Source organism: Lithobates pipiens, unplaced genomic scaffold (genome assembly GCF_037356315.1).
Source record: "Lithobates pipiens isolate NorthernLeopardFrog02 unplaced genomic scaffold, aLitPip1_a1.2 Scaffold_28, whole genome shotgun sequence".
NCBI classification, from domain to species: domain Eukaryota; kingdom Metazoa; phylum Chordata; class Amphibia; order Anura; family Ranidae; genus Lithobates; species Lithobates pipiens.
Window position 1 is genome coordinate 16,812,864 of NW_027507789.1, and position 25,587 is coordinate 16,838,450.

Here is a 25,587-nt window from a genome sequence, read left to right on the forward strand (position 1 = left end):
TATGACATCGTAAGGGGGCGGGGTCACCATGTGACCAACCCATGTGACATATACCATGTGACACCGCCCCATTGTCACTATATAAGTGGCAGCGGAGCGTGTCCCTGGCATTCCGGCCGGAGAGCTCGTCGAGTCAACATCTCCAGGAGAAGAAGAAGAAGAACAAGAAGAAGAACAAGAACGGAAGGCGGCGGCGGCGGCGGCGACGACAGCGGCGACAGAAGACCGGGCCACCGCCTGTAAAAGAGCTACAAGAAGGCGCGGTGGCCCGGCAGAAGAACCGAAGAGGGGGACAAGACCCCCGAAGTCGGGAGAAGAGGCCGGCGGCGGGGAGGAAGAAAGCCGGACTCCTCCGCTAGTAAAAGAGCTACACACAGATAGCGGAGGAGTCCGGCGAGAAGACCCCCGAAGACGGAAGACCCCCGGAGCTGTGCAATAAAATATTTTTTCCCTGTGTTGTGTTTTTTTTTTGTACTTTATTTCACAGGTGAATGGGTAGGGGTACATTGTACCCCATACTCATTCACATAGGGTGGGGGGCCGGTATCCGGGGGCCCCCTTCTTAAAGGGGGCTCCCGGATTCCGATAAGCCCCCCGCCCGCAGACCCCGACAACCAACGGCCAGGGTTGTCGGGAAGAGGCCCTTGTCCTCATCAACATGGGGACAAGGTGCTTTGGTGTGGGGGGGCCGCGCGGCCCCCCCTTCCCCAAGGCACCCCCCCATGTTGAGGGCACGCGGCCTGGTACGGCTCAGGAGGGGGGGCGCGCTCGCTCGCCCCCCTTTCCTGGCCGGCCGGGTAGCGTGCTCGGACAAGGGTCTGGTGTGGACTTTGGGGGAACCCCCACGCCGATTTTTTTCGGCGTTGGGGTTCCCCTTTAAGCCCATTCCAGGCGGCGGAGCCCGCGACGTCTCCTTCGCGGGCCCCGCCTACCTGTACACGCGCTCGAAATGGGCGGATTTGCCTCCTCCTTACGTGGGCGAGTCCGTTCATTTCAAAAGTTGAGCGAACTGTTTGGCAAACAGTTCGCTCAAACAGTCCGCTCGTGTGTGGGCAAGTCCGCTCATGCAAATTTTGAGCGGACTGTTTGCCGAAACTGTTTGACGAACAAGGTTGGGCAAACAGTCCGCGCGTGTGTACGCGGCCTTAGACTGGATTCACACCTATGCATTTTTAGTGCTTTTTGCATTTTGCAGATTTGCACTACAGAACGCGTTCCATAGGAAACCATGTTGAATCTACTGTAGTGCAAATCAGCAAAATGCAAAAAGCACTAAAACTGCATAGGTGTGAATCCAGCCTAAGACCATCATTAACTTTTTCGTTTTTTTAGCCATTCATAGGTGGACTTGCTGGTGTTGAAAAAATGATCGGCACTCTGGTTGTTGCTCTTATAAATTTCTTAATTTTATTGAACAGCCACAGTGAACAAACGCAGATTAAGTCAGTTGACGCGTTTCAGCCTAAGAGCAACAACCAGAGTGCGGATCATTTTTTCTACATTACTCTAGCCAGTGACTGTGGACTGAGCACCTGGGAGCTCTGCTATCTATGTAGTGTATGGGTAGTAGCACTGACTTTTCTGGTTATACTTTGGACTTGTTGGTGTGTTTTGGATCATTGTCCTGCTGCATAACCCAAGTGCGCTTGAGCTTTGAGGTCAGGAACCGATGGCCGGATATTCTCCTCCAGGATTTTCTGCTAGAGCGCAGAATTCATGGTTTTCCATCAATTATGGCAAGTCATCCAGCTCCTGAAGCTGTCAAGCAACCCCAGACCATCACACTACCACCACCATGTGTGACTGTTGGTAACTGGTATGCTGTTCTTTTTCTGAAATGACGTGTTAGTTTTACGCCAGATGCAATGGGATGCACACTTTACAACAAATTCAACTTTTGTCTCATCAGTCCCCAGCAGGGGCAGACTGACCATTCGGGGCACTCAGGCACTGCCCGAGGGCCCCATGCCACTAAGGGGCCCCATCAAAGTGTCCAGCCTCAATAAAACCAGGGAAAGTATGTAAAAATCTGTGTTTTTTTAAAGATCCCAAGATTATAGCTGCCCTGCCTCTCCAGTACCTTTTCAGTGTGTGTATGTGTATTCTGTGTGTATATACTGTGTGTGTGTGTATTCTGTGTGTGTATACTGTGTGTGTATATCAGGGCTGGACTGGGACAGAAATGTGGCCCTGGACTTCATCCAGACCGGCCCACTTACATCAGAGTGTCCCATCAGCACCCCCTTACATCAGAGTGTCCCATCAGCACCCCCTTACATCAGAGTGTCCCATCAGCACCCCCTTATATCAGAGTGTCCCATCACCAGACCCTTACATCAGAGTGTCCCATCAGCACCCCCTTACATCAGAGTGTCCCATCAGCAGCCCCCTTACATCAGTGTGTCCCATCAGCAGCCCCCTTACATCAGAGTGTCCCATCAGCAGCCCCCTTACATCAGAGGGTCCCATCAGCACCAACTTACATCAGAGTGTCCCATCAGCACCCCCTTACATCAGAGTGTCCCATCAGCAGCCCCCTTACATCAGAGTGTCCCATCAGCAGCCCCCTTACATCAGAGGGTCCCATCAGCACCCCCTTATATCAGAGTGTCCCATCAGCACCCCCTTATATCAGAGTGTCCCATCAGCACCCCCTTACATCAGAGTGTCCCATCAGCAGCCCCCTTACATCAGAGTGGCCCACTGAGCCATCGGCCCACCGGGAAACTCCCGTTAGTCCCGATGGCCAGTACATGCCTGGTGTATATTGTGTGTCTGTGTGTGTGTGTATACTGTATGTGTGTGTATACTGTGTGGCCCCATAATCTATTGCCTGGGGTCCCCATAATCTCCTATTGCCCAGGGGCCCCATAAGTTGTCAGTCCGCCTCTGGTCCCCAGAATATTTCTCCAAAAGTCTTGGGGATAATCAAGATGTATTTTGGCAAATGCGAGACGAGCCTTTGTGTTCTTTTTGGTCAGCAGTGGCTTTTGCCTCGGGACTCTCTCATGGGCGCCATTTTTGCCCTCTTACTGTTTGCCTCTTTCTTTCTGTTGAATCATGAGCACTAACCTTACCTGAGGTAAGTGAGGCCTGCCGTTCTTTAGATGTTGTTCTGGGTTATTTTCTGACCTTCTGGATGAGCCGTCGTGCTCTTGGAGTAATTTTTGTAGGCCAGCTACTCCTGGGAAGGTTCACCACTGTTCCAAGTTTTCTCCATTTGTGGATCATGGCTCTCACTAATGGCTTTGTCACCCTTTCCAGACTGATATACGTCAACTACTTTATTTCTCTTTTTTTTTCTCTCTCTCTCATTTTCTTGATTCTCTTTAGATGGCGGCATGATGTGTTGCCTTTTTTTTTTTTTTAGCTCTTTTAGCATGCTTCACTCTGTCAGACAGCTTCTATTTAAGTGATTTCTTGATTCAACAGGTCTGGCAGTAATCAGGCCTCGGTGTGGCAAGTGAAATTTAACTTTGCTTTCCAAAAAATTTGGTTTGTTCAAGATTTAGCAAAGGGTGGGGGCAATTACTTTTTCCCATATGGCCAGATAGGTTTGGACAGCTTTTTTCCCTTAATAAATGAAATCATCATTGAAAAACAGAATGTTGTATTTACTTGGGTTATCTTTGTGTAATATTAAAATGTGTTTTGTGCACTGGTGGAGAAGGAGATTGTGGTGTTGGGTTGTTTTTCAGGGGTCGGGCTTGGCCCCTTAGTTCCGGTAAAGGGAACGCTCAAGGTGTCAGCATACCAAGACATTTTGGACAATTTTATGCTCCCAACTTTGTGGGAACAGTTTGGGGACGGCCCCTTCCCATTCCGACATGACTGCGCACCAGTGCACAAAGCAAGGCCCATAAAGACATGGATGAGCGAGTTTGGGGTGGAGGAACTTGACTGGCCTGCACAGTCCTGAGTCCTGACCTCAACCCGATAGAGCACCTTTGGGATGAATTAGAGCAGAGGCTACGAACCAGGCTGTTGGACGAGAATGTTGATGTTGGAGGAGAAGGTCCAACATCAGCGCCTGACCTCACAAATGCGCTTCTGGAAGAATGGTCAAACATTCTCATAGACACACTACTAAACCTCGTGGACAGCCTTCCCAGAAGAGTTGAAGCTATTGTAGCTGGAAATGGTGGGCCAACACAATATTGAACCCTACGGACTAAGACTGGGATGTCATTAAAGTTCATGTGCGTGTAAAGGCAGGCGTCCCAATACTTTGTGTTTATATAGTGGAAGTCTTCTGTACAAAAAATTGTTTGATGCCAATAACTCTGTGCAGTTTTTGATGAAGGATGAACAAACTCTGGACAGCCGCACTCCGGATCAGATGAAAAGTAAAAAGTGCCTTTTATTTCTTCAAACTAAAATAACCTCACATCACACAAATAACAGCAACAAAGGGAGAAAAAGAAAAACAAACAAAATTGCTGACGCGTTTCACGCTAAACCTAGCGCTTACTCATAGCAGTTTTTGACCGCAAAGATCAGGTGGGACATACTTACAGATGAATTTGCTGGAAAAGTTTCTTATAAAGTCGGACCCCGTTAACGCTTTCACATGACTCTCAGGCATACCTCCCAACATTTTGAGATGGGAATGAGGGACACCTACTAGCATACATATGTAGGCATAGGACACGCCCTCCTAACACACCCCCTTAAAGGGGAAATAACAAAAAAATGGTTAATTAAATCCACAAGTGCTTTTCTTTTCTACCACTACTATTCCTTTATATTGGCTTTTAAAATTGAAAAATGCAGCAATTTAGAATTTGGATGAAAGGTTTAGCACTGGGAAACACTTTTTGAAAGATAAAAAGTGCATTTTATATACAGCTATATAGATCAGACCAAAATGAGGGGCAAATGAGGAGGAAAGAGGGACAGAGGGACATTGCTCCAAATCAGGGACAGTCCCTCGAAATCAGAAACAGTTGGGAGCTATCAGTGGCGTAACTAGAACCTTCAGGGCCCCGATGCAAGAAACCATGAAGGGCCCCGCTGAACCCCAGCCAGGGCCCTTCCCTCCAAGTCTGGCGGTGGAACTCCAGGGCGTGGTCACAGGTATGACCTTTGGGAGCCCTGTAGTTCCACCACTGGTATCAGTAGTTTTTTTTTATTCGTTTTTTTTACATTTTTAGGTGCCCCATTGGGGGACTGTCCCTAGGCAGGATGGGGTCCCCGCCCCCAGAAGGGACTTGGGCTGGGGAGAACAGACATTGGACTGAGCGGCAATGCATGGTGCAGGAGAGGGGTACTCTGAGGAGCTGGCTGAGGACACAGGTCATGCGGGGAATGCACAGCTAAAGAGCAGCCAGTGCGATAGTCGAGCATGGAGCTCTGCTAGTCACCCTCCACCTCCAGCCACCCACGTGCATGGTGCACTGGTACCCCTAGCTGCCTATGCTGCTGCCGGCCATATGTAGAGGGGGCTGCATGGGCCCCCTGCATCATAGGGCCCAGTTGCGGTCGCGACTGCTGCACCCCCTATAGTTACGCCCCTGGGAGCTATGCTCTCAGGTGATAGTTGGACCATTGAAGACCACCCTAGGAGGAGATGGGCCTCATGTGATGGCCTTCCCATTCCTCATCACCGTACACACCAAAACCGATTATCGGATCTCACAACATTTCACGCCGCTACTGCATAAGTGTTACTTTTATTAAAAGTTTCCTATATTCCAACAAAGTCTTCCAAAAGAAAAATACAACAATTCTGTAGAAACATCCAGACTGACGATGCAGCAGAGTAAAGTAAGGAAGAAACTCTGGAATTGTATTATCTTTTCGCCCCGACACACCCTCAGATTTCACATTTCGCCAAGTGAGAAAAGATTTACAGTTTGTTTAATGTGGAGCGGAGTGGGGAAGAGTCTGCATGGCCTTCCAGATGCGTAATTCCAAGAGCTGGAAATCCAAATGTTCGCTCCCATTGGAGGGGCCAAAAAAAAAAAAAAAAAGAAGAAGTCAGCGCCTCTCCTGATCTCTGATGTCTGCTGAAAAGTTTCACTGACTGTACAGACAGTGAGAGGAGCTGTGGCCGTGCGTCACCCTCCAGCAATCCCACCGGCAGATGTTCTAAAGAACAAAGTTTTGTGTCCAGCGCGTGGCGGTCCAGGAATGCAGACGCGCTCCCTCTGTTATTGTACGGCGCCCGTGCCAACACAACGCTCCTAATGCTTGTAAAAGTGTCACCGGTGCATGCGTTGTCGGTCAGAGTTTGCCGAGTCGTCCCACGGAGTTGCGTCAGCCGGAGTGTATGACGATTATTGATGAGCGGCTATGGGGGATATTTTCAAAGCAGAGAAACGCTTTGGACCAGCGGCGGGGAAGAGCTGGTGCTCTTGGGCGACCCTTCTCCTGGTCATGTTGCTGCCCACGAAACAGGTAAGAAAAACATTTAATTTTTGATGTCCCTGTTGCACCTTCCTCATCGCCGATTTTTATTGCGCGCCGAAAATGGACGCAAATTCTGCAAAATGTACGTTGCCGAGCATGAGTTCTGACATACAGCAGCGCTGACTGGGACCTGCCGGGAGACCATAACCATTAATACGCATCACTAATATTCCCGCCATTCCCCATCGCCACTTTTTTGGTGCATTGCTGATATGAAATGGTGCCGTAAAGTAAACTAATTAAAAAAAAAATGCAACTTTAACAAAAAATGTAGGGGTTCATATTTGTAGGTTTGTGTCAGCTGGAGCCAGTGGTGATTGTTATAGATTAGCAATATTGATTGAAAAGATTATTGAAACCAAATACAGCATCATTACTAGACATTACACACAACGTCATCACTAGACATTACACACAATGCCATTATTGGCTGGACATCTCTTATCCTGGGAGTTGATTTTTATCCTATAATCTATCTATCTATCTATCTATTATTATTATTATTATTATTATTATTAATAAAATAATAATAATTATTTTTCTTATTATTATTATTATTTCTATTTTTCTCTCTATAATCTATCTATCTATCTATTTGTTATTATTACTTTATAACTAATAATAATAAAAATAATAATAATAATATATTATTATTATTATTATTAATATAATTTATTATTATTATTATTATTATTATTATTATTATTATGATTTCTTTCTATCATCTATCCATCTAATATATCTATCTATCTATTGAATTATTAATAATATTATTATCATTTATTATCATTATTATTTTTCAATTTCTGTCCCTCTCTCTCTCTCCATTATCTATCTATCTATCTATCTATCTATCTATCTATCTATCTATCTATCTATCTATCTATCTATCTATAAAATCATTTTTATTAATAATAATATTATTATTATTATTTCTATTTCTCTCCCTCTCGCTCACTCTATTATCTATCATTACTACTATTTAACTAATTATTATTATGAATTATTAATAATATTATTATCATTTTTATTAATAATATTATTATTATTTCTATATCTCTCCCTCTCGCTCACTCCATTATCTATCATTACTACTATTTAACTAATTATTATTATTAATTATTAATAATATTATCATTTATTATTATTATTATTTCTCTCTATCTATCTATCTATCTCTCTATCTACCTATCTATATATCTATCTACTTATTCGTAATATTATTATCATTTATTATCATTATTATTTTTTCTATTTCTCTCCTTCTCTCCATTATCTAGATATCTATCAAATTATTAATAATATTATTATAATTTTTATTAATATTATCATTATTTATATTTCTGTCCCTCTCACTCTCTCCATTATCTATCTATCATTATTACTAACTAATTATTATTATTATCAATTATTAATAATATAATTTATTATCTATCTATCTATCGATCTATCTATCTATCTATCTATCTATCTATCTATCTATCTATCTATCTATCTATCTATCTATCTATCTATCTATCTATCTATCTATCTATGTATCTATCTATCTATCTATCTATCTATCTATCTATGTATCTATCTATCATTATTTTAAACTTCTTATTATTATTACTTATTAATAATATTGTTATCATTTATTATCATTATTATTATTTCTATTTCTCTCCCTCTCTCTCTATCTATTTATCTACAATATTTTAGGAATACAGAGTTAATAGATGTACATAGTCTATAAAGTATTATTGTTCTTTATTTTATATTGATTATGCTGCTAATTTGATGAATTCAGTCTAGTATTATTTTAATAGTATTTTACATTTATCTGCATTATCTGAATGCCCAGAAAATGATATAAGCCTTTCACAGCAGTATTTTATTTCCATGTTATATATATAAAATCACATTGGTGCTCCTGGTGCAGTCCCGCAGTAAGAGGAACGTGATTTGTTTTTGTAAAATGAAAAATGACCGTCTGAATTCCTCCATATGGACGTCTTTCATACATAGAGGCGAGTTTGTTCTTGTTGGTAGGCGAGGGCCCTGTGCGGGTTTGTGATGAATGTGAAGCAAAGTGCTAAGAGCTACAACCGACATCTGCCAATCAGAATTCATCTCTCACTGTTATCAGTCCCGCAGACTGAGACCTGATTGGGTGGTCTCACCCGACACACAATCTGGCCTTGGATGGGACGTAGAGAATGGTGGGTTTAGCTCCTGCTACAGCTCATACAAGTTCTGTAGCTGTCTTGTCTGAGTAAGCCCCGCCCCCACGGAGCCGGGTAAAATTGTGGAAAAGTGTTGGCAGGTTTTCCAATGAAAATGCTGAATCTGGCAATTCTGAAAGTCGAGAGGTAAAGCCACACTTCCGATTTTTACCGCCCCCTAGCTGCCCATGTGAATGAGCCCCAGTAGGTAATGGGCTCAAAGTGACAATCATTTTCAATGGTATTGATGAGGAAAACCAAAGAAGGATGGAAACATTTTCTTGAACGAATGAAATGCAAACTGTTTTTTCTTTTGTAGGAAAAAAAAAAGTATTTATTGCAATACACCTGAAATCAAACATCGAATTCCAAACATTGGCATGGCAATCAAACTTAATTTCAAGTTGAGTCCATAACCGTATTATCGAATACTCCAGCAAATTATTTTTCTGAATTCCGTACGAACATTTGAACTAAAGTCTACTGCTGTATGGCCAGCTTTACAAAGGAAATTGTACGGAGGTTCTACAATCAGATTGCAGAGTGTATGGCCAAATCCGTTCTCAAATTTGGGGGGGAGGGGTGAAGTTAAGGCAGATGGTGAACAGTTTCCGCACTCAGTAACAACCCAATGGGCCCCTTTTGGTTATCTCTGACTTTTGATGAGTGTGTATGTAGTTTAGCCCCCTCCTCCATGTATATAATGATTTATTGGGCAACCAATGGGCAATGATTTGAATAGAGTGGGTGTGTTCAGTGGGTAAAGAAAATAATCAACCCCCCTTTAAAATAATCAAATTTTGTTGCTTTGCAGCTTGAAATGAAGACAAACACCGTTTTTTGTTTTTCCAGCTGTATTTACTAGTGCAACTTATAACATCCACATGCAAGATTTAACACCAACATGTCAGAAAAAAAGAAAAATAATTTACAAAACAGAATCACTGAGTTGGAAAAAGGATCACCCCCTTAAGTCAGTATTTGGTTAAAACACCTTTTGCTTTAATTCCAGCCTTTAGTCTGTTGGGATTTGTCTCTACTAAGGCCGCGTACACACGGGCGGACTGTTCGCCCAACCTTGTTCGGCAAACAGTTTCATCAAACAGTCCGCTCAAAATTTGCATGAGCGGACTTGCCCACACACGAGCGGACTGTTTGACGAACAAGGTTGGGCAAACAGTTCGCTCAACTTTTGAAATGAACGGACTCGCCCACGTAAGGCGGAGGCAAATCCGCCCATTTCGAGCGCGTGTACAGGTAGGCGGGGCCCGCGAAGGAGACGTCGCGGGCTCCGCCGCCTGGAATGGGCTTAAAGGGGAACCCCAACGCCGAAAAAAATCGGCGTGGGGGTTTCCCCAAAGTCCACACCAGACCCTTGTCCGAGCACGCTACCCGGCCGGCCAGGAAAGGGGGGCGAGCGAGCGCGCCCCCCCCCCGAGCCGTACCAGGCCTCGTGCCCTCAACATGGGGGGGTGCCTTGGGGAAGGGGGGGCCGCGCGGCCCCCCCACCCCAAAGCACCTTGTCCCCATGTTGATGAGGACAAGGGCCTCTTCCCGACAACCCTGGCCGTTGGTTGTCGGGGTCTGCGGGCGGGGGGCTTATCGGAATCCGGGAGCCCCCTTTAAGAAGGGGGCCCCCGGATACCGGCCCCCCACCCTATGTGAATGAGTATGGGGTACAATGTACCCCTACCCATTCACCTGTGAAATAAAGTACAAAAAAAAAACACAACACATGGAAAAAGTATTTTATTGCACAGCTCCGGGGGTCTTCCGTCTTCGGGGGTCTTCTCGCCGGACTCCTCCGCTATGTGTGTGTAGCTCTTTTACTAGCGGAGGAGTCCGGCTTTCTTCCTCCCCGCCGCCGGCCTCTTCTCCCGACTTCGGGGGTCTTGTCCCCCTCTTCGGTTCTTCTGCCGGGCCACCGCGCCTGGTCCGGTGGCCCGGTCTTCTGTCGCCGTCTTCCGTTCTTCTGTCGCCGCCTTCGGTTCTTCTGCCGGGCCACCGCGCCTTCTTGTAGCTCTTTTACAGGCGGTGGCCCGGTCTTCTGTCGCCGCTGTCGTCGTCGCCGCCGCCGCCTTCCGTTCTTGTTCTTCTTGTTCTTCTTCTTCTTCTCCTGGAGATGTTGACTCGACGAGCTCTCCGGCCGGAATGCCAGAGCCGCGCTGTGCGGTCACTTATATAGTGACAATGGGGCGGTGTCACATGGTATATGTCACATGGGTTGGTCACATGGTGACCCCGCCCCCTTACGATGTCATAGTCCCCATGTGACATCAACCCATGTGACCAACCCATGTGACATATACCATGTGACACCGCCCCATTGTCACTATATAAGTGGCAGCGGAGCGTGTCCCTGGCATTCCGGCCGGAGAGCTCGTCGAGTCAACATCTCCAGGAGAAGAAGAAGAACAAGAAGAAGAACAAGAACGGAAGGCGGCGGCGGCGGCGGCGGCGACGACGACAGCGGCGACAGAAGACCGGGCCACCGCCTGTAAAAGAGCTACAAGAAGGCGCGGTGGCCCGGCAGAAGAACCGAAGGCGGCGACAGAAGAACGGAAGACGGCGACAGAAGACCGGGCCACCGGACCAGGCGCGGTGGCCCGGCAGAAGAACCGAAGAGGGGGACAAGACCCCCGAAGTCGGGAGAAGAGGCCGGCGGCGGGGAGGAAGAAAGCCGGACTCCTCCGCTAGTAAAAGAGCTACACACACATAGCGGAGGAGTCCGGCGAGAAGACCCCCGAAGACGGAAGACCCCCGGAGCTGTGCAATAAAATACTTTTTCCATGTGTTGTGTTTTTTTGTGTACTTTATTTCACAGGTGAATGGGTAGGGGTACATTGTACCCCATACTCATTCACATAGGGTGGGGGGCCGGTATCCGGGGGCCCCCTTCTTAAAGGGGGCTCCCGGATTCCGATAAGCCCCCCGCCCGCAGACCCCGACAACCAACGGCCAGGGTTGTCGGGAAGAGGCCCTTGTCCTCATCAACATGGGGACAAGGTGCTTTGGGGTGGGGGGGCCGCGCGGCCCCCCCTTCCCCAAGGCACCCCCCCATGTTGAGGGCACGCGGCCTGGTACGGCTCAGGAGGGGGGGCGCGCTCGCTCGCCCCCTTTCCTGGCCGGCCGGGTAGCGTGCTCGGACAAGGGTCTGGTGTGGACTTTGGGGGAACCCCCACGCCGATTTTTTTCGGCGTTGGGGTTCCCCTTTAAGCCCATTCCAGGCGGCGGAGCCCGTGGCGTCTCCTTCGCGGGCCCCGCCTACCTGTACACGCGCTCGAAATGGGCGGACTTTCCGAGCGGGAACAGTCCGCTCATTTCGAAAGTACAGCGGACAGGCCCACACACGGGCGGACTGTTCGCTCAAACACAGTTTCAGCGGACAGTTTTTCGGAATTTCCGAAAGACTTTGTCCGTCCAACTGTCCGCTGAAACTGTCCGCTGAAAGCCCACACACGAGCGGACTGTCCGCCCAAACACTGTTCAGCGGACAAGGTTGGGCGAACAGTCCGCCCGTGTGTACGCGGCCTAACTTTGAACGTCTAGACTTTGCAATATTTGCCCGCTCTTCTTTGCAGAACTGCTCCACTTCAGTTAAATTTGATGGCGACCGCTTGTGGACTGCAGTCTTCAAAGCCACAGATTTTCAATGGAGTTTAAGGCTGGGCTCTGACTAGGCCATGCAAGGACACCTTTTTCTCCTCCAACCACCGTGTGCTCATTGTTGCTGTGTGCTTTGGGTCATTGTCATCTTGGAAGGTAAACCTTCTTCCCGTTGACAACTTTCTGGCAGAGGGCAGCAGATTTTCCTCAAGAATTTGATGGTATTTTGCCCCTTTCATTTTTCCTTCTATCCTGACAAGTGCTCCAGTCCCTGCTGCAGAGAAACACCCCCATAACAAGATATTACCACCTCCATGCTTCACTATAGGAATGGTGTTATTTGGATAGTGAGCTGTATTGGATTTCCACCAGACATATCATTTGGTGGCCAAATAATAAAATGTTATTCTCATCTGACCAACTTCAACACACCTTGAAGATTCTGAGGCCACACGGAAAAGGGTGTTCTGGTCAAATGAGACTAAAACTGAATTATTTGGCCTCAGCGCCAAATGATATGTCTGGCGGAAATCCAATACAGCTCACCATCCAAATAACACCATTCCTACAGTAAAGCATGAAGGTGGTAATATCCTGTTATGGGGGGTCTTTCTCTGCAGCAGGGACTGGAACACTTGTCAGGATAGAAGGAAAATGTATGGGGAATAATACCATCAAATTCTTGAGGAAAATCTGCTGTGAACAGCAATTTTCAAGTCTTACCACAGATTCTCAATTGGATTTAGCTCTGGACTTTGACTGGGCCATTCTAACACATGAATATTCTTTGATCTAAACCATTCCATTGTAGCTCTGGCTGTATGTTTCGGGTCGTTGTCCTGCTGGAAGGTGAACCTCTGCCCCAGTCTCAAGTCTTTTGCAGACTCTAAGACCCCTTTCACACCAGGGCGTTTTGCAGGCGCTATAGCGTTAGAAATAGCGCCTGCAATCCGCCCTAAAGAAGCTGCACCATTGTCTGTAGTGTGAAAGCCCTGAGGGCTTTCACACTACAGCGGTGCGCTGGCAGGACGTCAGAAAAAAGTCCTGCCAGCAGCTTCTTTGGAGCGGTGAAGGAGCGGTGTGTTTACCGCTGCTGCCCATTGAAATCAATGGGGCAGCGCTGTATTGCCGGCGAGTTTAACCCTTTCGCGGCCGCTAGCGGGGGGTAAAAGCGCCCCGCTAGCGGCCGAAATACTCCGCAAATCCGCCGCAAATCCAGCGGTAAAACGCCGCTAAAAATAGCGGCGTTTTACCGCCGACGCAAGGTGCGGTGTGGTGTGAAAGGGGTCTAACAGGTTTTCTTCTTATGCCCCGTACACACGATCGGACATTGATCGGACTTTCCGTCAACCAAATCCATGTTTTTTTTCCCCGACGGATGTTGTCTCAAACTTGTCTTGCATACACACGGTCACACAAAGTTGGTTGGAAATTCCGAATGTCAAGAACGCAGTGACGTACAACACGTACGACGAGCCGAGAAAAATGAAGTTCAATAGCCAGTGCTGCTGTTCTGCTTGATTCCGAGCATGCGTGGAACTTTGTGCGTCGGAAATTGTTTACACACGATCGGAATTTCCGACAACGGATTTTGTTGTCGAAAAATTTGAGAGCCAGATCTCAAATTTTGTGCGATGGAAATTCTGATGGAAACTGTACGATGGAGCCTCCACACGGTCGTAATTTCCAACAACAAGCTGCGATCGCACATTTTACGTTGGAAAGTCCGACTGTGTGTACAGGGCTTAAGACTGCCCTGTATTTGGCTCCATCCATCTTCCCATCAACTCTGACCAGCTTCTCTGTCCCTGCTGAAGAAAAGCATCCCCACATCATGATGCTGCCACCACCATGTTTCACAGTGGGGATGGTGTGTTCAGGGTGATGTGCAGTGTTAGTTTTTCCCCACACATAGCGTTTTGCTTTTAGGCCAAAAAGTTCAATTTTGGTCTCATCTGACCAGATCACCTTCTTCCACATGTTTGCTGTGTCCTCCACATGGCTTCTCACAAACTACAAACAGGACTTCTTATGACTTTCTTTCACCAATGTCTTTCTTCTTGTCACTCTTCCATAAAGGGCAGATTTGTGGAGAGACGACTAATAGTTGTCCTGTGGACAGATTCTCCCCCCTGAGCTGTGGATCTCTGCAGCTCCTCCAGAGTCACCATGGACCTCTTGGTTTCTCTGATGAATGTTCTCCTTGCCCGGCCGGTCAGTTTAGGTGGACGGCCATGTCTTGGTAGGTTTGCAGTTGTCCCATACTCTCTCCATTTTCAGATGATGGATTGAACAGAGCTCCGTGAGATGTTCAAAGCTTTGGATATTTTTTATAACCTAACCCTGCTTTATACTTCTCCACAACTTTATCCCTGATCAGTCTGGTGTGTTCCTTGGCCTTCATGACGCTGTTTGTTCATTAAGATTTTCTAACAAACCTCCTGAGGGCTTCACAGAACAGCTGTATTTTTACTGAGATTAAATTACACACAGGTGGGCTCTATTTACTAATTAGGTGACTTCTGTAGGCAATTGGTTCCACTAGATTTTAGTTGGGGGTATCAGAGTAAAGGGGGCTGAATACAAATGTACGCCACACTTTTCACATATTTTTTTTTTTTTTTAATCTTGAAAGCCATTTTTAATTTTCCTTCCACTTCACAATTATGTGCCACTTTGTGTTGGTCTATCACATAAAATCCCAATAAAATACATTTACGTTTTTGGTTGTAACATGACAAAATGTGGAAAATGTCAAGGGGTATGAATACTTTTTCAAGGCACTGTAACACATTTCTGTTGGTAGCACCAAGGAAAGCGCAAACAGTTTTTGCACCTTCTGCGTCGCCCATATAGCGGCCTTACCCTCGCTGCGTTCACGATACTTCCCCCGGCCCGTTCCCCGCGTTCTGCAGATTCCACCGTTACCTTATAAAGATATTTTGTTTTCGGTTAATCGCGGATAACATGTTTCGCCATCAGCGGCGCATTCTTAAGTGTGAAATATGGCAGCCCCGCCGTGTTCCTGCGCTCCGAGCCGCCCGGCAGCTGTTGTGTTTGGAAGGAAGATCTGCACAAAGCTCGCCTCTAAAATATGAAAAATAGATTTGCGATGGAAGGCAATAAATCTTCCCGCACGTCTCCATTCGCCAATTCCAGATTTCTCCAATCTTAAAGAGCCCCGCCAAGAGATTTTTACTTCTACTTACTGAGTTCTTACCATCAGCACGACCCTGTTCCTGAAATGCAGCCACCTGTGGAGAGAATGCCGGGGATTACCGTGAACGACGTTGGAGGCTCCAGTCTGTGGATCAATTTTCTGATATCCCATCAGAGCGGAGTTCTTCTTTATATAAGGCTATAAGGGGATTTTCAGTGGGATCTCCCTTGTATTTATAGCCTTTTATTATCATTTTTCATACCCTCAGCACCCTGTGATGAGGGCTGTCTTTAACCACTTTCAGACCGGACCATTTTGCTGGTCAAAGACCAGACCACTTTTTGCAATTCGGCACTGCGTCGCTTTAACTGACAATTGCGCGGTCGTGCGACGTGGCTCCCAAACAAAATTGACGTCCTTTTTTTCCCACAAATAGAGCTTTCTTTTGGTGGTATTTGATCACCCCTGCGGTTTTTATTTTTTGCGCTATAAACAGAAATAGAGCGACAATTTTGAAAAAAACGCATTATTTTTTACTTTTTGTTATAATAAATATCCCCCAAAAATATATAAAAAAACATTTTTTTCCCTCAGTTTAGGCCGATACGTATTCTTCTACATATTTTTGGTAAAAAAAATCGCAATAAGCGATTATTGATTGGTTTGCGCAAAAGTTATAGTGTTTACAAAATAGGGATAGTTTTATAGCATTTTTATTAATAATTTTCTTTTTTTTTTTTTTTTTTTTTACTAGTAATGGCGGCGATCAGCGATTTTTATTGTGACTGCGACATTGTGGGGGACCCATCGGACATTTTTGACACATTTTTGGGACCATTGTCATTTATACAGTAATCAGTGCTATATAAATGCAGTGATTCCTGTGTAAATGACACTGGCAGTCAAGGGGTTAACCAGTGGGTGGCAGTGTAGGGGTTAAGTGTTCCTAGGGGTGTGTTACTAACTGTGGGGGGGTTGGGCTTTCATTTAGTGAACACTGATCTCTGCTCCAATCACATGGAGCAGAGATCAGCGTCACTAGTTGCTAGGCAGAATGGAGAAATGTTGTTTACAACGGCATTTCTTCATTCGGCCACTCCGTGAGATGATCACGGGGATGCCCGCGGCGATCGAGTCCCGCGACCGGACTCACGGGGGTCCCGACCAGCGCGGGAGTGCGCCGCCGGCGGCGCACTCCCAATGGCAGGGCGGCAAATTTAAAGGGATGTACATGTACGCCCATTTGCCTGCCCGTGCCATTCTGTCGACGTACATCATCGTGCGCTGGTCGGCAAGTGGTTAATATTGATTGGACCTTGGCCAAGCATTTTCTTGGGCCCTCCCGAATTCACTTATCAACTATTTGCAGGCATAAGAGGCAGCTGCTTTGGGCCCCACAACAATGACTGGGCCCGGGGCAGCTGCCCCTTTTGCCCTGTGTTAAAGACGGCCCTGCCTGTGATCATAGCTATACAGGGTGATAAGTGCACCCTCTAGAAGTCTAGAGGTTGTCCATGAGACAGAGCAGTCAGCGTTCTGGCTGAACAACTGCTGGAAGAGCATTAATAATGGGTTAATTCACCCAAAGATTGTATTTTATCGCAAATTATGGACTATGGGGTGATTTCTAGGAATGGGAGCAATGAAGCAATTAAAAGGAATCTGATCTCTAATGCAGCGTACACGCGATCGGAATTTCGGCCAGCAAGAGAGCTTTTCATCAGAAAATGCGACCATGTGTACGTTCCATCGGAATTTAGCTGGCCGAATTCCCACCAGCAAAAATTTGAGAGCATGTTCTCAATTTTTCGTACGGAAAAACTCTCTATTGGAAATTCCGATCGTGTGTATGCATTCCGATGCACAAAAACTCACGCATGCTCAGATTCAACTACGAGATGGATTCTATTGGCTACTGGGTATTGAACTTCCTTTTTCTAGACGGTCGGAATTTGTGTGTGACCGCGTGTATGCATGACAGCTTGAGCGAAATCTCATCGGAATTCCGTCAGGAAAACCATCAGAGCTTTTTCCGACCAAAATTACGATTGTGTGTACGCGGCATAAGGCTTAATTCATACTGCAAGTGGTCCATAAAACAAGTGGTTGATCTGTTTCTTCGACCCCTTTACCATCCACCTCCAAACTAGCCAGAGGGTGAGTTCACATCGCTGTGGCCATCCTTCTTTGCTTCTTGGTGCGGCGATTTTAGCACTGCATGTCAAGTGTGATAGGCTGAACTGCAAACTTGCACATGGACGTCAATGGGACCATGTTGTAACTGTATGTCAAGCATGGCTATATCTAGCCCTTTCCTTCCCAGCATGACTGTCCCTGGCCCCGCCCCTTTCATTCATTGGATTTCAGCTCTTTCAATCATGAAGGCTCAGAGTCACATGTGGGGATTACTTAGGGTGGTCTGAATGCACATACAGCCTACCTAGGGATGCCCACTCCTCCGGACTGACATCCACTCATCAAGGCATTTTGATATTTGCATAACCCCCTCCAAGCACCAGTCCACCTCTTGCAGGAGTACCGAGGCAGGGTGGTGCTATGTCTTCAGGAAGCTATGTACAGCACCCTGCTGGCCCCTCCCACCAGCCACAAACTACCTGCATTCCATAGAGAAGCACAGAGACCCAATGATAAACTACTTTGGGTCTAAAACAGGGGCGTAACTATAGGGGGTGCAGCAGTCGCGACCGCAACTGGGCCCTGTGATGCAGGGGGCCCATGCAGCCCCCTTTACATATGGCCGGCAGCAGCATAGGCAGCTAGGGGTACCAGTGTACCATGCACACGGGTGGCTGGAGGTGGAGGGTGACTAGCAGAGCTCCATGCTTGACTATCGCACTGGCTGCTCTTTAGTTGTGCATTCCCCGCATGACCTGTGTCCTCGGCCGGCTCCTCAGAGTACCCCTCTCCTGCTTCATGCATTGCCACTCAGTCCGATGTCTGTTCTCCCCAGCCAGAGTCCCGCCCCTCCCCCCCTGAGTCCGGCCCACACTGCACTGTATACTTCTCCCGGGTAAACAAACTTTAAGCACACAGATGCAGTGCAGCCCTATGAGAGCCCCCCGGAGGACACTGCAGGCTTGTCTGCCAGCCCCCCTCCTCCCCCGTCATACACAGATGATGAAAGGTCTTTCTGGGAGATATGCTGATTGCCCATCCAGCACACTGGATGGAGCCCAGGCCAGCATGGATGAGTGCACGGCCTACAGCTTGGTCATGGTGAGTGAGAGGACCCCATTCCCCACACACACCATTACATACCCCCTCCATCTCCCCCTGGGGACAGAGACCCCCACCTCCCCTGGGGACAGGGACCCCTTCTCACCTGGGGACAGTAACTTCATCTGCCCTGGAGAAAAGGACATCATCTCTTCTGGGGACGGGGACCCCATCCTGCCTAGGGACAGTCCCCCAATGGGGCACCTAAAAATAATAAAAAAAAACTACTGATACCAGTGGTGGAACTACAGAGCTCACAAAGGTCATACCTGTGACCACGCCCTGGAGTTCCACCGCCGGACTCGGAGGGAAGGGCCCTGGCTGGTGATCAGGGGGGCCCTTCATGGTTTCTTGCATCAGGGCCCTGAAGGTTCTAGTTACGCCACTGGTCTAAAATAAGGCATGTCATGTGTAAAAATGGCATTTGCATGTTGATTGAAGGGCGGGTTATTCCCTACATAGATCTTTAATTATCACTAGAGGGATCACCAGCAGGAGGAAGGAGGTCCTGATCTCCTATATAGATCTTTATATCACTAGAGAGATCAACAGCGGGAGGAAGGAGGTCCCAATTCCTCTATATAGATCTTTATATCACTAGAGGGATCACCGACAGGAGGAAGGAAGTCCTGGTTCCTCTATATAGATCTTTAGTTATCACTAGAGGGGTCATCAGCAGAAGGAAGGAGGTCCCAATTGCCTTATATACATCTTTATATCACTAGAGGGATCACCAGCAGAAGGAAGGAGGTCCTGATTCCTCCATATAGGTCTTTATATCACTAGAGGGGTCACCGGCAGGAGGAAGGAGGTTCTGGTTCCTCTATATAGATCTTTAGTTATCACTAGATGGGTCACCAGTAGGAAGAAGGAGGTCCTGATTCCTCTATATAGATCTTTAAGAAGCACAGACCCCTTGGGGACTGCTTAAGCCGCGTACACACGGGCGGACTGTATGGCCTACTTAGACCGTCTAAACACATTTCAGCGGACAGTCCGCTCGTGTGTGGGCTTCAGCGGACTTTTTCAGCGTGCAGTCTGGCGTACTTAGTATTTTGGATTTTTCGAAATTCTGTCCGTCATACTTTGGTTTCAGCGGACAATCCGCTCGTCAGTAGGCTAGTTCGACGGACTAAGAATGGCGCATGCCCAGAAAGGATTTACACGGCGGAAGGTTGCATTGCTGTGTATTGGACTTCCTATTTCTAGTCCCGTCGTACGTGCTGTACACGTCATCGCGCAAGCTTTCGACGGACTGTTTGTGCATCCGTGTGTGGTCAAGTCCGTTCATTCGAAAGTAGGACGGACTGTCCGTCGGATTGTATGACGGACTAAGTAGGCCATACAGTCCGCCCGTGTGTACGCGGCTTTAGATTTAACTGCTCATCTGCATTGCCATGACCCTGTAAACATTCCAACCCACCTGACACTCTGGGTTCAGACATCATTGCGCACCTTTAAGTGATAATACAACACTCAATATGTTTATATTCTATTAACGTTTACTGGAATACTTCATATAAGATACTGTTGTACAAAAGAGGTAATGGTTCCACTGAGCTTTGTATAACAGCACAAACTTAGCAGAATGATTTCTCAAGAAATGACAGTTAACGCAGTTGTCAAACAACAGAATACTATATATACATATATACAATGGAGTACCACTTGGACATAACCTGAAAGGATAAGCAAAAGTTAAGTATCAATTCTAACAATACTTCCAGAGAGAGGAACCCAGGCCGGCATGTTCAATCTTTTCTCCTAATAAGACATATAGCTAAACAAGGATGGTATGAGGGCCCTTTAAGCAGCAATGGCAGAATGTCCCCGTTGCAGATCTGATGGTCTTCACCGACAGTCGGAGCTCATTAACTGTATCCAATAAGGTGTAGTAACAGAATGGTAGTATATCTTGTGTTCGAGTAGAGTAAGTGTTCCCAAGGTAAAGCTGTCTGTACGAAGTGTCCCAGTAAAACAACCAAGGAATGACTTGCAAAAGTGGGCAGTTGCCCTCTCACCAACGACCAGGCCGATTCAATTTCTTCCAGATAGCGACTCCTGGATAGACGTCCTGGCTGCACACCCACTTGTGATGATCACCCGAATGCGAAACACGAAGCAAGGGTTGCTGTGCGGTTAAGTTGGTGCTGGTCAGATGTCTGGTGAACAGCAGGCAGCGATGGACCCCTTCTCGGTCAGGGTAGGAATGCTGTACTCCGCGTGGAAGGCTGCGACCTCACTCTCCCTGCACAGAGAGATCCTTCACACATAAGGCCCAGGAAGAAGAGAGCATGGGGTGTGTCTCTGGTTTCTTTTATAGCTCTTCCCAGCAATCTCCCCAATGGTAGCAAAGATCCCTGGGACATGTAGTCCAGGTGTATAGTCATGCAGGGAAACAGCCATCTGGTGCAACTACCAATCCCACAATCCCTTTGGCTGGGCTCAAAAATATAATGTCAGTTTAGTAACAATGGGCACTTAGAGGGATAATATAATATACAGATAGAGCAGGGAATAGCTGTTCGCTGCAATTGTAGTCCATATTGCTACATTTATATCACTAGAAGGGTCACCAGCAGGAGGAAGGAGGTTCGGATTCCTCTATATAGATCTTTACATCCCTAGGGGGATCACCAGCAGGAGGAAGGAGATCCCGATTCCTCTATATAGATCTTTATATCACTAGGGGGATCACCAGCAGGAGGAAGTCCTGATTCCTTTAGATAGATCTTTATATCCAATAGCAGGAGCTCCCGGTATCCAAAAAGTTACAACTTTGATGTATGGTCCTTCTATCCTACCCAAATCTCGGTGAAAGGACCATAAGGCCGTATCGGAAAGGTAGCAGCCCAAGCCCCTAAGAGGGTCCTCCACCACCATCCAACGTTGAGCACGACCAGCTGGAAGGGATTTTTTCCTCTTGGCCCACACAAGACCATCAATTAATCCAGCCAGTCTAGTGTGGTCTCCAGCACAAATCAGCAGAGGTAGGGAGTCAGTCAATAGTAAGTGAAAATAAACATACTTAGGACAAACCCAAATCTATACTCCAATACTACAATGTGTCAGACTTGATGGACTACTTGGTCTTTTTGTGCTATCACTCTTCTTTGTTTCTATGAATTCTCTTCCCAGGAAATACCATTCTCTCAGGAAAATGGTCGCCACTTTGGCATTCGGCTTTCTTTTTTCACGCACCCTCCCCATCTCATTCTAACAAGAGAAATTGGGATTCCGGTGTTTATATGAGGGGTCACACATGCGGTTTAAGCTGGAGCCTCGGAGGTCAGAGACCAGAACAAACAGAGCACCATCAAAGCTGCTGGAGGTTTTGTACAGATGTGACATGTTATTATAGAGCAGACGGGGGAACGTGGGAATTTTCGAGGAGCGAAAAAATCCAGATTAGCTTTACGGTGTCCCAATCACAGCCAGCCTGCTATCAGCACCAAACACCACATCTACAGATAGAAGTCCATTGTTCTTTGCTAGCTATCTTTCCTTTAAGGAGGCTCCCCAGAGGCAGCAGGTAGTGTGCATCAATGGCTGGACTTGGCAGGAAATCAGCTGTGTGTAATACAATGTCTTTCCCCCAGGAGAAGAACTTTATCTTTTCTTTGATGGGGGGGCATTTTCAGAGGGCTCTGCTGTGAAATGGATTGGGTGGATGGAATAAGTCAGACGGAGATGGCATAATTCTGTTTACAAAAAATCAGATAAGAGTTGGCGGCACCAGGCGCTGAGCGTTCCGCCATCTCCGGATCGTAAACAGCCGCCACTTCTGAGCTCTTGCTCATCACTCACTTCCTCTTCTGAGCTACTTAGACCACAAAGTGGTACTGGGACCAAGAGTCACTAATTACCCCCCTCATCTCCTCTCCAAGATTATATATGAATATTTTAATGATTTGGAAAAAGAGGGGAGGGGTTTCCTTTAAAGGGACACTCCGTTCAAGCATGTGTTGTGTCATGGCCAAGTTGCGTGCTGGGCTACACGTCCTACATGCGTACAGCTATGTGTTGGTGGAGCAACAGATTTCCAGGTTCTGCCATCTCTGTTCATTCACAAACAGTCTACTATGCTTCAGTCATGAATGAATACAGGTACCGATCACTCACTGTGTTGTTTCTGAAAAGGAAGGGGCCAGTAAATGATATATTTACCAGCTTCTTCCCCCCCGTTTTCCAACCTGAAACGATCCCCTGCAGCCGGTGGGAGAGGAGAGGAGGGAAGTCGGCAGCTCTGTGAGGGAGGGGACCAGGCGAGTACACAGGGCAGCAGATGGAAAGGGGAACCTTGACAGGAGGGGAGGGCATTTATAGGAACCGATCCCTTGTATTTCGCTCCTGCAGTAGCTGAAATCCGGCTGGAAGGGAGAGGAGGAGAAGCCAGCTTTCAGCTGCTGCCGGAGGAAGATACAGATCAGTTCTAGTAAATGCTGCCACTGCTATCCAAGTTCTGGGGTTAGCAATGAAGGGACAAGATCACGATCAATGGGTTGCAGACCCCCGCTCTATAAAGTATTTAACCACTAGCCGATCAGATGCCGTCATTATACTGCGGCAGGTCGCCTCTCCTGCTCAAATCACCGTAGCTGTACGTTGGCCCTTTAAACAGCTATAGCAGGTGCGCGCGCCTGCTGCACAGGCGGGAACCAGATGCGCTTGGCCGGCGGGCAGGACGTCTGTGACTTCTGATGAAGTTTCACGATTTCAAAGCTGCATTCAATGTGAACGCTTACAACCACTTGGCGTTTGGCCCGTAAGACGGAGCCTACTCCACCTATTTAGTGATCTGGCACTACCCACCACTAATCTGAATTCAGCAGCTATCCACACAGGTAGATAAATCATACTGATGAGACACTGATGACTCCGCTCTGGTATATGTGAGGTCTATTGCAAACCCCGGAATGGAGAAATATGTCTGGACTCCGAGCAGATGTAAGACATTTTATTTGGTCCATATGTGATACATATTTCTTAAATAGAAATCTGTGGACCCCAGGCTGTGTGCAGTTACTGGCAATCGTCTGTGTTAAATTCCTGTAACCTCTGCACACCAGGTGAAATCTCAAATCAGGCTGACAAAAGGACTGCAGCAATGGAGCACGGGAGACCAACACAAATTAATATGCAGTGCTGGGAAAAGGTCATTTAAAGCCCAGGGTGAACATGCTAAACTGCCCCAAGATGTATGAGCATTATGTGTCAACAAAAATCCACCACCCTATAAAAATCGAGCTCTAATCTGCATGCACAAATCCCCCCCCCCAAAAAAAATCCCCCCTCCAAGCACAAATCTTCTACCCCTCAAATGTCCTCTCCGAGCACAATAACCCCCCCACTCCAAATCCCCCAGTACAAATCCCCCCCCCCAAAGTTCCCCTCCTTGTACAAATATACCCCAATTATCCATAATAGCACAACCCCCCCCCCCCCCCCCAAAAAAAATAAAAAAATAAAAAATACCCCTCCAAGCGCAAATCCCAATCCCCCTCTACTAGTTTACCTTTTCTAGCAGAACCCCCCATCCCCCCTTCTAGCAAAAGTCCTGTGCCCCCTCCCAACACAAATCTCTCCAAATCACCACTCCCAGCACACCTCCCAAAATTTCCCAAGATAGGAAAGTATTTGTCGCTCCAGATAATAAAGTTCCCCTTCTAGAACCATTCTTATCTTCTGCCCAGTGGTGGTTGGTGGTCTTTTGTTTGGGGGGGGCCTTAAGCAACCGCACCCTGCCTTGTGACACCGCAAACCCCCCTTGCTGTCAGAGGCTCCACCAGCACTTACCCCATCTAAGCGTTGGGCCTAGCGATTGGGATCGGGCATCGGCTGGCACATCGGGCAGCGTCTGGGATTGGGTCATCAGCGCACATCAGGCTGCAGCGGGCATCGGTAAGCTCCTCCTCCTAGGCGTCCAATAGGATCGCCTGTCCTTTCAGTAAATCGGGTGAAGGGTATCACTTCCGCTTCCCGATTGGCCGGGAGGAGGATCAGTGCTCAATATTCATTCACTGTTGTAACACCTGGGCGGGCTCATGGCGCAATGCTCTGCACCACAAGCCCACCCTATTTTGAAGCCAATTAGAGCCTCTGCCTCCAATTAGATGCTTAAAAAAAAAACACCCCTGCCGCTGTAATTAATGCACTCGGCATCCTGAAAGGGGCCAGATGCATGAATAAGGGGTAGCGGGTGGGGATCATAGAGCAATAATTAGAATGTGGCGGCCATGGATAGAGGGGGCGGTGCCCGGGCACCCCTAATGGATGGGCAACCACTGCTTCTGCCACCCTCCCAACACAAACCCCCTACCCCCAATCTCCTTGTGGTGCCCTCCCACCTCAGATGACACCACAGTGCCAAGGGCAGCCATTCCCTCCTGCCCACCCCCTTGTCCTGGCCCTGTTTGTATGATAGTGGTGCATTATATGCATTGGTGTTGAGCAGGGCAGGTGTATCGGCAGCAACCAAAGAGGTCAGGCAGAGTTCAGCCATGGTTCCAGAGGCAGAGTTGGTTTTTTTTAAATACACTTTTAGAACAGGGCTCTTGTCTACAGTCGTTCTTTATGTGCAGCACTTACACAACGATCGAACCCTCAATCGATACCAGTTACATTCCTGAAATACGTCCCCGCCAGCTCTAAAGGGATCGCTGTGACATTGTGCTCCATACATTTTTTCGCCTGAATTGACGCTATAATCCTCGCCATGAAACCGTTAAGGAGGTAATTCATCTTGTTATGAAGTGAAAGCCGCAACGGGCAGAGTGAGATGTAAATTCTCTAATCTCTGAGCTGCCTAATTATTTTTCAGATTGATTTAAAGATGGATTCTACACACGCCAGACTGGAAGATTGGACGGCATCCAGCAAAAACGTTTTCCTCTTACAGGGAATATCGAGGCTGAATAATGTAACACATAAATTTGTAGAGCAATGGCCATAAAAATTTCCATCTAGATC

The 25,587-nt window shown here is 47.2% G+C and overlaps 1 protein-coding gene across 1 annotated transcript in view; it reads left to right on the forward strand.

The window, feature by feature from the left end:
• Nucleotides 1-6,006: 6,006 nt before the first annotated feature.
• Nucleotides 6,007-25,587, forward strand: part of GLP2R (glucagon like peptide 2 receptor) — a 134,373-nt gene continuing 114,792 nt past the window's right edge. The window contains exon 1 of the mRNA XM_077458784.1: nt 6,007-6,399. Within this exon, the coding sequence (XP_077314910.1) occupies nt 6,295-6,399 (105 nt within the window). The 5' untranslated portion in view covers nt 6,007-6,294. The remainder of the gene's footprint in view (nt 6,400-25,587) is intronic.